Source organism: Pseudochaenichthys georgianus, chromosome 20, assembly GCF_902827115.2.
Source record: "Pseudochaenichthys georgianus chromosome 20, fPseGeo1.2, whole genome shotgun sequence".
Classification (NCBI taxonomy): Eukaryota; Metazoa; Chordata; class Actinopteri; order Perciformes; family Channichthyidae; genus Pseudochaenichthys; species Pseudochaenichthys georgianus.
Window position 1 is genome coordinate 1,478,721 of NC_047522.1, and position 14,676 is coordinate 1,493,396.

The 14,676-nt window shown below is 40.2% G+C and overlaps 1 protein-coding gene across 2 annotated transcripts in view; it reads left to right on the plus strand.

The window, feature by feature from the left end:
• Window positions 1–6,310, plus strand: part of zdhhc20b (zinc finger DHHC-type palmitoyltransferase 20b) — a 20,835-nt gene extending 14,525 nt beyond the window's left edge. For both annotated transcript variants that reach the window (XM_034108787.2, XM_034108788.2), the window contains 4 exons: window positions 132–224; window positions 549–661; window positions 1,334–1,381; window positions 1,461–6,310. In XM_034108787.2, the coding sequence (XP_033964678.1) occupies window positions 132–224; window positions 549–661; window positions 1,334–1,377 (250 nt within the window). In that variant the 3' untranslated portion in view covers window positions 1,378–1,381; window positions 1,461–6,310. The remainder of the gene's footprint in view (window positions 1–131; window positions 225–548; window positions 662–1,333; window positions 1,382–1,460) is intronic.
• Window positions 6,311–14,676: the final 8,366 nt, after the last annotated feature.

The following is a 14,676-nucleotide window of genomic DNA, read 5'->3' on the forward strand; positions in this document are numbered from 1 at the left end:
GCTGGCCAGGATAATACAATATCACACGTTTTTATGCCATGAAGGGAGTCTTGTCCAATAGAATATCTTGTTACCTTTGCTGCAGTTTTGTATCTGCTGACTGTTTCCTCTCTGAACCCCCCCCCCCTCAGTCAGGGAGACGGCCTGACGTTCCCCACCCGGCTGGTCAGCGCTGACGTGGAGCAGCAGGCCACCGTCACCCTGCAGCAGGAGCCCAGCAAGAGGTGAGATATTAGAAATACAATTCACTGCACTGCAAAGTAGTTATAGTAATAATAATATAACGGGCAATTACGTAACTACCACTATGGTTTTTTTGCAGTACTAAATACTAACCGTCTATGTTTCCTGTAGTTATTGAATTGCTCTTTGTCCTGCACTGTTAGTGTACAGTTGTATTATTATTGTGCTGCCGTGTTTATTGTATTTTTATAGCGCTTTTCCTGGTGCTCAAAGACACTTTACATAAAAACAGAAACAGTACAAAGTGATGCCTTTGGTTGTGCACGCTTCATTCCATGTTGTTATGATTGTGTATGTGTGTGCAGTGCTGCTGAAGTCCCTGAGAGTCCTGTGAGCGAGTCTCAGAACCGCCTCCTGAGCAGCGAGCAGAACGCCAACAACGTGGCAGAGCATCAGGACAACAACACACACACACCAGGTGAGCTGCACTGGGAGAATAACCTTTAATAACTCTCAGGGTACATGTTATCCTTCAACCTATTGCCCCATGTCTTTTGTCTAAATGACTAACGAGACAACCTTTTTTTAGATTGCCCCAGTATTGAGCTTTGCAGACGCTTAACAAAATGCAACATAATCCTTCAGGCGCGGCAGTGAACATCCATTTTACGTTTTGTTTTACCGCTACCGAAATTGTTATTATAAGTGTCTTACATGGCTACGGAGAAATGAAATGTTTTTATGTACCTTTAGCCTGATCCGCCCTTTCTTTTATTGGGTCATGTTGCCGGAAGACACAACTGGAAATGTGACGACAAGTTTGTTGTTTTGAAGTTAAGAAAGTGTATTTTTGAGGATCTACAATATCAGGACTAGACATTTAGCTGATTTTGACACAATGGATGAGGTTTAACCCTCTCACAAAATGTCAGTTTTTACTAGACACAATAACAGAGCGGATCAAAAAGGTAGCAAACATTATCTATTGAACATTAATGATGCAGAACGGCCTGTTCAGTGGCTTTTGTCTGCAGCTCTCTCGCTCAATACTGAACCGAATCTCAAAATGGTTGTCCCCATTAGACAGAAAAACATTGGAAAATATGATTTGGGTTTTTCTTTTTAACATGTGTTCCGTTTGTCTCCTCAGCTGAAAGTGAAACCATCACAATCTCCATCGAGAGCGAGTCCTAACGAGGTGAGAAACACTTCTTCAGGCTGTAGATTCGGTAGAAATCGGACTTTCGTCCCTCATCCTCTGCGTCTTGTTTCCACAGGAGAACATCCTCACTCATCCTAATTAATGCCTTAAGCAACGCAACAGTTCAGTTTGTCAACATGGCAACGGTCTCCCAGAGCAACCGCATCCACACACCATACAGTAACCATGGAGATGCATCATTTTCACCCAACTGTGAAGCATCTATTCTACGGCATTGGCATTTTTTCGCATGCTAATCTCACACCTACCTACCCCCGGAGGACAGGATTGTTCCCTCTCACACACACACACACACACACACATACACACACACACACACACACACACACACACACACGTTCTCACTCCCATCCCGTCAGGGCCCCTCCCCGTCGCTATATTACGTACAGGGCCATCCTAAACTGAAAAATGTTGACAATCGCAATGATGCTCGAAATGTCCCTTATAGGCCTACGTCTGTTTCCGGTTATTTTTATTTTGAAATTCAGTTCCTGACGAACGGCAAAAAAGCCCGAGATTATGGAATCAAACCAATAAATAAAAGCAAGGATAATTGTGTGTTATTGGTGAGTAAATAACAGTGTGTTATTTTGAAAAGAATAACGAATTGGAAGGAAAAAAAGATTTTAAAAATACGAGGCTCTGAGCCGCATGCATTTTCCTCACAGACGGCAACACTAAAGGTCTACAATAAAGACCTAAATTAATATTTGGGATGTTCTTGCCTTTAGATTCTCCCAATAAGTCCGAGTACAGAGGGTGACTTTGCTGTGAAAAACACATTTCCACCAAAAAAACGTTAACAACCATGTGTACACATTCATGAAGTAATCTTCATCATAACTAGCAAACTAAACATCATGTACATGTACTGCACACATAATCAGAAATAAAAACTCATTACTCGCTTAAAATGACATCAAAACGCATTTTAATGGCCAAATGAACCTTAAAATAGGCATTATGAAGGTCCATGGGACGCCCTGCCCGTAGAAGCCTGACGGGAAAGGGGTACCCTGTACGTAATATAGCGACGGGGAGGGGCCCTGACCGTCCGTCAATATGTGACGGGATGGGAGTGAGAACGTGTTGCACACACACACACACACATTCAGCTATATACATATACCCTTGTGTTATTTACTCATTTTGTGTTGAGCAGTAATTGATGAGAAGGAAAGAATATGAGCTTCTTTTTAAAAAAGAGCCAAAAGCTTCATTTCGTCGGCACAAAGCTGCAGTGCGGACGAGCGGAGGGACAGCTGGAGTGTTTTGAACATGTTTCGAGTTTTTTTAGAAAAGGCAGTACATCCCACGGAGATGGATCAGTTGACCTGTGTGACAGATTTTCTTTGCCTTTTTTATTTTTAACTCATAATGTTGGATTTATGGTCTGCAACTTTCCTGAGATGGATGTTCACACCTCAGACTGAGCGATTTGGAAATGAGAGCGCTGGCGCATTTGCACTTTGTAGATTATCTAACAACGCCGTGCTGCTTCCTTTTTCTTTTTTTAAAACCATGTCCAAAAAGCATCCCAGGTATTACTGATGTTGGATGTTCATGTGATTTATTGTTTCTGTGTAACAGTCTTCTTCTTTTTTTTAAACAAATAACAGCATCTTAAATAATCAGCTTAAAGGTGGGGTAGGTACTTTTGGAGAAACCAGCTCGAGTGCGCTCGAATTTGAAAATGCACAGCCGGAACAAATCTGCCACTTCCTCACAGAGCCCCTCCCCCAACACACACGAACGCGCACATGACCAATGAGGGCACGAGATAAGTCTGTGCCCCGATGGAAGGCTGACAGGCAGGTAGGCCATCCAGTTACTTTAGCCGGGTCAGATGATTGGTCGTGCTTTTTACAGTACTACGGCTTCCACGGATGATATTCTTTTATGGATTTTTTTGTCAACGCACTTCAGATATTCATTGCTATCGGGACGTTAAGAGCATTCCATGGAATATAACAAAAAGTGTATCTCGAGCCGGTTTCTCAAACGTACCTACCCCACCTTTAAAGTGTGTTTGTAAAAAGGAATACTTCCCGTCTTACATTTATCATTTGTGTATCAACATCTCACACAAGTTACCACAGGTAAACGGACACATTGCACAGCAGCAAAACTACTTCAAATATCCGTTTATGAACTCCAACACAGTTTAACGTCTAATTCATCCAGTCATATCCTCAATACTTACTAAACACATTTGGAACACTTTAGACCAGGGGTGTCAAACTCAAGGCCCGGGGGCCAAATCCGGCACGCGACTTCATTTTATGTGGCCCCACAAGAGCTTGCAAAAAATATGCTTTTATTATACGGTTACATGCTACTTTACAGAGGCACGTTGCCGATAAACTACATGTCCCACAATGCATCTGAAATTTGACTTTTCTCAGAATTTGACTTTTCTTTTTTTCAAAATGTCACTTTTCTTTTTTGATTTTGACTTTTTTTCCAGAATGTGGCTTTTTAAAAAAAATCATTTTGTGACATTCTCACTGAAGATACCTGCAATTATTTGCCCTAGACTTCTGCTTTCAGACGTAATTATGAAGGTATTACCCTATCCGATAATAATCCAATGCAGAGCAATAATGTAATATAATACATTATTTTAAATATGTTAAATATTTATATATGTATTTTTATATAGTCTTAAAGTTACAAGCGGCCCTTTGAGTGCAACCATAATGCGAATGTGGCCCGCAATGAAATTGAGTTTGACACCCCTGCTTTAGACGAATAGCATGCCAGTTTTAGTGAAAATGCATGTTATCTTTCCAATTCATCAAGAGTTTATCTTGTATTTTTTAAGATTCCTCAAGTATTTAATGTAATTTAGGGTGAGTTATTGATCCACAAATGGTCACTTTGGGGTGGGGTATTCTTTTTAAAACGTGCTGCTTGCCTGGGAGATGCATTTGAAAGCAGCTACCCGTTGTTTTAGAGTCATATGTTATATATCTAATTATCTATATATATCTCATGCCGATCAGTGATTCTGCAGCCTGTCTTCAGCCTTTAGACTCCAACACTCTTTGCCAAATAAGGGCTGACCTGCCCTGACCTCTGAACCTGAAGTGTTTACAACATCGCTCTAGCTATATCACAACCTCACCGGCCAATGTCATCACAACCAAATTGTATTTATCAGTAGTTGCAGTACATTTTATACAAAGTGTGTGTGTCCCTCCTGCCTGCAGTGGGTCATGGTTGCAGTATCAGTTCTGACCAGCAGGTGGCGACACAACATCTGAGCTCAGTTCACTTTATTTATCCAGAATTAGATATTTAATGCGGTTAATATGCATTCCTTTCCTGTCATAACTCATCCAGATCTAAACTGACCCCCATGTGATCTGATGTGAAAAAGGCGTCGACTAAATCTTCTTCTCACCTTGCATTGTGAGTGAGAAAACATCTGGTGTCAGTGTTGAACATCTGGAGTGGGACTGAGGGTCTAAAAAACATCTGTACATTTCATGCACATGTGAATATCTGCTGAAGAGTGTCAGTTTAACCAAATAACAAGTGTTCAGGATTGAGTTGCGTCGAAGGAATATTGTTATTATTTATATGCAACTGTTTAATGCCCATTAGAGGGAGCAGCAGATTCCTGATGTCCATCTGATCACAGCTGGTGATGTTTACAGCTGTTTCTATCGTGTAAGTGACTTATGGTGTTGTGCGGTGTGTGTCTTGTGCTGAATGTACCACAGGTGGACAGTTTAATTGAATATTGGAGCGTTAAAAACAGCCTTCTACACTTTGTTTACCTTTTTTAATGCTGAAAATGAAAATCACGTTTGACCTTTTTGAGTGTATTTATAATGACTCTTCACACATTGGTTATCGGAGGACATGTGTAAGGCTGCCACTAACGAGTATTTTAATTATCAATGCTGATTATTATTTTTTATTTATCGCTGACATTTATGAGAATAGTGAAAAATGTCTATCCCGGTTTCTAAAAAATGCAAGGTGATGTCTTGTTGTGTTGGTCCAAAACCCAAAGATATTAACTTCGATATGATTTAAATTAGAAAAGCAGCAAATCGCTCATTTGATAGGCTGAAAAATAGCGTTTTCTGCCACTTTTTGCATGAAAAAATAACCAGGAAATGGATTGTTTACGTCCCTACTAATCCTTGCGGTTCTGGACTTTGTGTGTTCCGCTCCTTGTGGTTAAGCATCAGAATCACACTGTGATGTCATTTCAAGTGAGATACCGGTTCAACTAAAGGTGAATCTTTTCTAAAGTTAAAAGTGTAAAGGCTTCCGGGGGCGCCCGTTTCGGACCATTGATCGTCTTGCTGTTTTACAAATGGCCTCTCTTCTCTGGGCTGTTTGGCCTCGAGACTAAAGTGCGTGTGCGTGTGCGTGTGTGTGTGTTTTGTAATGCTAAATTGAGTGTTTTTTTGTAATATTGTCGTCTTGGAAGATATGCTTCTGTGCAGAGATTTTTCATGTCTGTGTACGATAACGCCTGACTGATGCTCGACTGCATGGCGTCTAACGTGCGTGTTTCACCACGGGGAGTTAAAACGATTAGGAGGTTTTTCAATTATTACTCATGTTTGAATTGGCTTTACTCTGTTCTGTATCGACTTTATAAATGAAGCCATAAAACAGCTGTGAAAACAGAAGAAGGATCTGATGTTTGTCAGACTGTAAACTCTTTGCATCTGTATTCACTTCGCAGATGTGGCCGTCGCTTACTGCTACACTTTGATTTTACTTTTTGTTACAACCTATTTTACAACGTGTATATATATTGATAATGTAAGAAAAAGACTACATATATTTTTCTTGTCTGATTAATTTTTCTGTTAATATTTTGTGAATGATGCCTCTACAAAAAATGTACGTGGAAATAACAATAAATGTTTTTTTAAACCCTCGATAATTTTGATGTCGTCTTCGTTTCTTCACACTGTGTAAAGATATCAGAACATGTTTTTAAATAAACGTAATCCCTTGAGATAAAATGACGTAATGCTTGTTTAACAAAGACTGAGCTGTGGTGAGTTTTGTGTGCTCGGAGAATGCAGTGTTTTGGATAAGTAAACATTATTCTGTTGCTTCCTTGATAAGCTCTGACACACAGGCCCTTCACCTCTGCTGCTCCTCCTCTCAAATCCCTCAACCTTCACATATTTTTCCTAAACAAAATGACGTGACAACGCTGTTTGTAACTCACAATTTAGGAATATTGCAACAGATGAAACCCTCAGTGAATCACATCTGTTCTGCACACTTTCCAAGGGAGAGCCGTAGACTTCGCCTGCAATGTATGATGCATAAAACCTCCCTTAAACATGTATTAACCATACAGTCTATGGTATTAACACATTGTTGTATTGTTTTATCTTTCCGATCTGACCCGTGTGTTTATAAGGTGTGCGTCCACAAGGTAATGACCTCGGTGTCGCTTTCTGAGGGCAGAGCATGCACACACACTCAAACACACACAGCGGCAGCCCTCTACTTGCTACAAACTTAAATATGAGAAGGTTAAACTACGCACACACACGTCATCTCGGCTCGCGCAGCACGCTCACAGGCATAGATTGCGCAATAATGTATTGCGCACCTTGGAGGTGCAGTGCAGGCATATTGTCATTCAAGAGATGCGTAGTTCTTTTGGAAAACATGTTTTTCTTTTGATCTATTTACCTCGTTAACGTAGATAATACTCATTAAAATAATGGTTGATAATGTATTAGCGACCCCCACAGAGGTATGATTTCACAGCGTCCGTGGGAGCTCAGACCCCTCCTTGAGCTCAGCTCCCATTGGCTCCCACATAACTCGAACCCGGAGAGTAAACAGTGACATGTGAAAAACCAAACAACGCTGACCTCTGCAAGGCCGGCGCAGCTTCAGTTCCTCTAAAGACCTTTGGATGGTTCATCCATTAAACATCAGAGGTCGGAACTTCAACAGATGATGTGATCAGGGGATTGTTCCTGACGTCGAAGCTGCTTTTAAACAAATGGCTAACAGCTGCATGTTTCCCAGATCACTGATGGTGTGCTCAGTTAATCACAATCGATGTCTTTTTCATTTCATTTGGAAGTGAAAAAAAAGAATACAAATAGTTAAAAAATGACTACAAAAAGAGAGGACAAAGTACCTGAGACAAGAAAAACAAAAACACCAAAACAATTGTTACGAGACACAAAAAACTACAAGCTCAAAGCTCAAATCCAAACCTAATGTAGTAATAACATGTAAGGATGGCACTTCTCTGCATAAAGTTGATAGCTTTAAATATCTTGGTGTATGGAGACTCTGAACTTTCATTTAAACAACATAGAAATCATGAAATACAAAAAGTCAATTAAGGAATCGGTGTCTACACCGCTCCAAACATTATACAAACTGATATTTGCCGGGTCCAGGTTCAAGGGCGTATGGCACTCTCAACTCTTTCCAGGACATGCCGGGGCCCATGACTTTACTGAACTGCTGTCTATAGTGTGTTTTGACTTTGACCGTCTAGTCCTTGTTGGTGATTTTAACATCCATGTTGACAACCCCCAGGACAGAGGGGCTAAAGAACTGTTTTGTGTTCTTGATAGCTATGGACTGACTCAGCCAACACATCCTCACTCCCAGGTCGGCCTATGTTGACGTTATGTCAAGTCCCCTGCCGGCTTTTTCCAACGCAAGGGGGGGGGCCTTAGCGTCCATTTTCAACGCGAGGGGGGGGGCCTTAGCGTCCATTTTCAACGCAAGGGGGGGGGCCCTTAGCGTCCATTTTCAGCTTTCCGGGATGTCCATGTGCTTCTATGGACGCTCATGGAAGCACGGCATTCGTTTGTGTCAACTGCCCTTAAAGGCAATGAAGACACTACACTACCCAGCATCCCCAGCTATCGTTTGGACTACACCATGTGCTCTGTTTGACAAACCCGGTGATAGTCCTCAAGCTCTGTGATTGGAGAGTGTGCTCCGAGGGTTACCGAGCCTCGAACAGCACTTGAAATGGGATGGAACCACGGCAGACTGTTCAAAACTGGATTTGAACGGGTCCACCGCGTCCCCCCCTCCCCCACCCCATCCCCAGAACTACACATGCTGGCTATTCTGTTTCGCAACATGTTCTCTATGGCACGTCTCTACTGGGAGTTGTAGTTTTAAAAGACGTTTTCGTATTTCCCATAATAAGAAGTTGCCAGTATTAAACTGTGTACATCCCTGGAGGTTTAGGGGACAGGAAACACTCACATTTAAAACATATAATTAATAAATGGGTGGAAATTGCTGGTGCCCATAATGGGCAGTATTAATATATATACCCACACGCCAGCTAAGGTCAGAAGAGCTTTATTTAACAGCTGGACTTATGTTTGTGACCCCTCCTGTTGTTAATTGATAACATTACATTACATTACATTAATCGATAAGCCTGAAACATGCACTTGTCAAGGTTCAGAGGCACATTTTGCAAATATGGCAGTAGCCATCGATCAGCTTAAGATAAGATATACTTTATTGATCCCAAGTTGGAACATTTGCGTTACATCAGCATGTGTAACAGTTAAATATGCAGTGGTGTTTATTTGAAAATCATTTAGTATAATCACATAAATTCTGTGTTTTATATTTAATAATTCTGTGTTCTTTATTTATTGATTGTTCAATACCTGACAAGGCCGGAGATGAAATATCTGCATACATCATAAGAGTATAATACATTATGTATAATATCAGTTAAAATAAGTGCTTCAACATAGTTAACATTGCTGGAGGTATGCACACATATTGATAGATGTCTTGTAATGCACTATTGAGGAACCTGCGACCCAAGTTTTTCATTCAGTGCAGAACTACACCACAGTTGTGTAGGCCGATATGATATGTCAATAAACCTTAGAACATCTTGAAATCTTGAACGGGATGTGCAAAATAGTCATTATATACAGTCTTTAATTAACTATTAGTAGAGAATAACGAGTAATGAATATACTTTATAGGGATCCTATTAATATCTAATAATAAAAATAATGAAATTCAATAACATGCTTTAACCACCAGGTGTCTCTTTATATCATCTGTGCACCTTTATGGTGTAAATACAGCCTATCTACCAATTGGATCAAATATAAAAGTGAGCCGAATTAGTGTTGATACGGCAAGGAGACGTATTGTGTGAAAAGAAATGTAAGATGTTGTTCAATGGCTGATATATTTATGATCCACGTCACGTTTTCAGTTCCTCATGTTTGTCTTCTCATCAGGGCTATAAATACAGAATTACGGCAGATATGTAATATTTAATGCAGCCGAACCGTGTATTACAATGCCTTTATGTGATGACTTTCAAAGAGAAAAGCAAGCACACTCGGAATAAGGTATTATTTTCTTTTCTTTAAATGTTTTCGGTCTGTTTCCGGTATTTGTTAATGACGATGTGCTGTGAGATGTGAGACTGGAATTGCACAGGGGGAAATAACGTATCTTTAGATGCGGATTTTGTTAACTAATATGTTTGCGCTGTGGACCAACACTATACATTGACGGGGAAGGGGGTAGCAATAAAGATAACACCATTAAACAGTTACACAACATAACAGAAATAATATCGATAGCAGCGTCCCTAGCAACCACCTTGGTAACAATGAAAACGTTGGACGCAATTTCCTGAAGTAATCTTCGTAATAACTAGCAAACTAAAGATCATGTACATCCACTGCACACATAATCTGAAATAACAACTCATATTTCTCGCATCAAATGACATCAAAACGCATTTTAATGGCCAAACTAACTTTAAAATAGGCATTTTACAACCCAGAATAAAACGAAGTTCGGCCATGTTTTCTTTTTCTGCAGGGAGAAATGATAGCTGGGGATTCTGGGTAGTGTAGTGTCTTCTGCCATCATTTACTCCGAAAAAATATTTGTTTCTCCGAATCGAAGGGGAAAAATACAAAAGCATTGCACACAATTTAAACCAATCAATGTTGTGTAATTAACAAGGATAATCTGGTGTTTTTTAGTCGATGAGTAGTGCAGATATCACTGTAAAATCAATCGTCAATAAGGGGAATATTTACTTCCAGGTGTACAATTCTCCGCTATCCAATGAGAATGGACGCTCACATTGCCTTTAAGGGCAGTCGACACAAATGAATGCCGTGCTTCCATGAGTGTCCATAGAAGCACATGGACATCCCGGAAAGCTGAAAATGGACGCTAAGGCCCCCCCCCTTGCGTTGAAAATGGACGCTAAGGCCCCCCCCCTTGCGTTGGAAAAAGCCGGCAGGGGACTTGACATAACGTCAACATAGGCCGACCTGGGAGTGAGGATGTGTTGACTCAGCATGTGACGGAGCCCACGCACAATAAGGGGCACACTCTGGACTTAATTATCTCAAAGGGTCTGAATATCTCTGAGGTTGTGGTGACTGATGTTGCATTCTCTGATCATTCCTGTGTGTTCTTTGAGAGCTCTATTTCTGTTCACAAAGAGGTAACCACAACGCGATATTTAACTGAAAATACTAGGGAAATGTTTACTCCACACTTGCCCCTGCTAACATCTCAGTAAATGAGCTAATAGATCATTTTAATTAAAAAATTAAAAATGTTATAGATGCCATTGCTCCAACTAGGGTAAAGGAAGTGACTGGGAAGAAAATATCTCCATGGAGAAAGGCCATGACCGTGAGAGCAGAAAAAAGAGAATGTCGAAAAGCTGAACGCAGGTGGCGAAAAAAAAATCTCCAGGTTCACTTTGAAATCTATAAAGAGAGACTTGGCCTTTATAATTTGGAATTGAAAAACGCACGACAGTCTTTCTTCTCTGACATCATTACCAAAAACAAAAACAATGCACGTGCCCTGTTCGCTACCGTCGACAGACTAACTAACCCCCCAGAGCCTCTGAATTTCTATCCACCAGGGCGTGCAATGATTTTGCCTTCTTCACTGACAACATTCAGAAAATCAGACAAGCAGTCAGTGCCTCTGCATCAGGAACAGCAAATGTGTTGTCTCTGTGTCCACTTAACATCAATTCAGACATCATGACACAATTCCATCAGATTAATGATAAAAACCTAGAGGACATTATTCAACTTCTGAAATCCTCCTCCTGCTGCCTTGATATTATTCCAACAGGATTTTTCAAACATGTTTTGCCCTGCATGGCCTCAGATCTACTTCATATAGTAAACACATCTCTTCACTCAGGTATTTTTCCACAGGCCCTGAAAACTGCAGTCATTAAACCGCTCTTAAAAAAGAATAATCTAGATGCTTCAGTAATGAACAATTACAAGCCCATATCAGACCTCCCATTTCTAGGTAAGATCATTGAAAAAGTTGTTTTTCAACAGTTGAGTAACTTCTTGCATTTGAATAACTGTTTCGATGTGTTCCAGTCAGGCTTTCGTCCAAACCACAGCACTGAGACTGCTCTTGTAAAGGTCTTCAATGACATCCACTTAAACACAGACTGTGGCAGAACTTCAGTGTTAGTATTATTAGATCTCAGTGCTGCGTTTGACACTGTTGACCACAGCATATTACTCGACCGACTGGAAAACTGGGTGGGACTTTCGGAAACAGTTCTAAATTGGTGTGAATCCTACTTAAAGGACAGAAACAACTTTGTTTCTATAGGTACATACACATCTGAGTTTACAAATATGACATGTGGGGTTCCTCAAGGCTCCATCTTGGGGCCTCTTCTCTTTAACGTCTACATGCTACCACTGGCTCAGATAATGAAGAACAACAAAATAAGTTACCATAGCTATGCGAATGACACACACATTTACGTAACAATTCAAACACTGAGTAAGTGCATTGAACAAATCAACGACTGGATGTGTCAGAACTTTCTCCAATTAAACAAAGATAAAACTGAGGTAATGGTTTTTGGAGCCAAGGCAGAACGTTTAAAAGTTAGCGCTGAGCGTCAGTCTGCAATGTTCAAACCAACAGATACAGCCAGAAGTCTAGGTGTAGTCATGGACTCTGACCTGAGTTTCAACAGTCACATTAAAACAGTTACTAAATCAGCCTACTATCACCTAAAGAATATATCTAGGATTAAAAGACTAATGTCACAGCAGGATTTGGAAAAACTTGTCCATGCCTTTATCTTCAGTAGACTCGACTACTGCAATGGTGTCTTCACAGGTCTCACTAAAACATCTATTAGGAAGCTGCAGCTGATTCAGAACGCCGCTGCTCGAGTCCTCACTAACACTAAGAAAGTGGACCACATCACTCCTGCTCTGAAGTCTTTACACTGGCTTCCTGTGTGTCAAAGAATAGATTTCAAAATACTGCTGCTGGTTTATAAAGCACTGAATGGTTTAGGCCCAAAATACATTTCTGACCTCCTGCTAAACGATGAACCATCCAGATCTCTCAGGTCTTCAGGGACTGGTCAGCTTCCTGTCCCAGAGTCAGAACTAAACATGGAGAAGCAGCGTTCAGTTATTATGCTCCAAACATCTGGAACAAACTCCCAGAAACCTGCAGGTCCGCTGCAACTCTGACTACTTTCAAATCCAGGCTGAAGACTTTTCTTTTTGCCGCTGCTTTTAATTGAACTATTCATATCTTAGACTGCACTGTAACTTTTATCCATGTATTTTTTCTTTTAATGTTTCTTTTATTCGCTTTTCTTTTTAATGACTGATTTTAAATGCCATTTTCTTAATGTCTCTCATTTTTTGTAAAGCACTTTGAATTGCCTTGTGTTGAAAAGTGCTATATAAATAAACTTGCCTTGCTCTCGCAATTGTTTTACGCTCAGTGTCCGAAAGAGAATTGCTTCTCAACTTATTCTTCCGATTAAGGACTATTGTGATGTTGTCTACCAAAATGCACATAAATCAGATCTTGCCACTCAACATAGCCTACAATAGACTATGCAGATTTGTTCTTGGTTGTTCTTTTCGTACACATCACTGCACGATGTATAACCAACTTAAATGGCCTTCATTAAATGTAAGAAGACATACGCATTGGCTTCAGCTGATATTTAAATGCCTTTATCTTAACTATCCCCCTTATTTAAAGCAGTATTTTGTACCCTACTCACCAAATCATCAAGTTCGACATTCTGTTCAGATTTATTTCTCTGTCTCCTCGATTGGCAGAAGTGCGTTCATTTTCAAAGCCCCAACAGAATACTTCACCTGCTGCTATTAGATCTCTTGCATCATTGGGTATGTTGAAACATGCTCTATCATCTCACTTTCAGCTGCTCTGCACTTGTTATTGATGAAACTGATTTGCTCGACTGTCTCAAATTGTAATGATTGTATGCATAGCTTGAATTTCACTTAACAGACTGTACGTGGTTTGTCTTGTGTCATGTTTTTCTTTTTGTCTTTTTGTTTATGTGTGTCTGTAAGTTGTTGCTATTGTCGGGACCCCCTTGAAAACGAGATGGTGCATCTCAAGGGGTTTATTATCCCAATAAATAACATTTCTATATAAATAAATAGAACTATTAACAAAGCACTTATATACTAATAAAGGACTGGCTTATCTATAGCCAGTTGAGTAGCACTTGAAATGCTTGGCTCTATGAAACCTGATGTACTTTATGATTCTGTTTTCTTCAAGGTTGTGTCTTGTTGGTCGAATGTACTTATTGACACAAAATGAGCGAAAAAAGAGAGAGAAAATAACCAAGACAAAACATACTGAGAAGTGGCAACAATCGATCAAATGAGCACAAAGAGACACAAATCAAACACACATGTTGACCAAAAGAACCACAAATAGACGCACAAGAACTACAAAAGTGCTCAACAACCTGTGATACACATTTATTTTACTGTTAGCTTTCTAAAAACGCTGCATTGTGGCTGAACATCTCTCTGTATATTGTTGCACTTTTTGTATCAGTTTCTTAAGCTCAGGCTAGTCTGGACCGATCCTCTCCGCTGAGTCGGATCCCGAAGCGAAGGAGTGCTCTGACGCAGAGGAGAAGCTTGCTCGGACTTGATCTAAGGACAGGGTGTCGGTTCTCTCATAATGATATCCTGAACAATCTGTGTTGTTGTATTTGCTGTAAAGCGTCTCTACTGTAGGCTATTTTTATTTTATGTACAGCACTTTGGCTCGACCAAAAACCGTTTATAAATGTGCTAAATAAATAAAACTTGATTTGATTCAAATGAGAAATAAACCTGCGTGAATGAAATACTGTGTTAGGGTGTGATTAGTTTATGTGTATTCCTTGCTTTATAGTCATTCCTCAAATGTGTCGGCACACGCACACT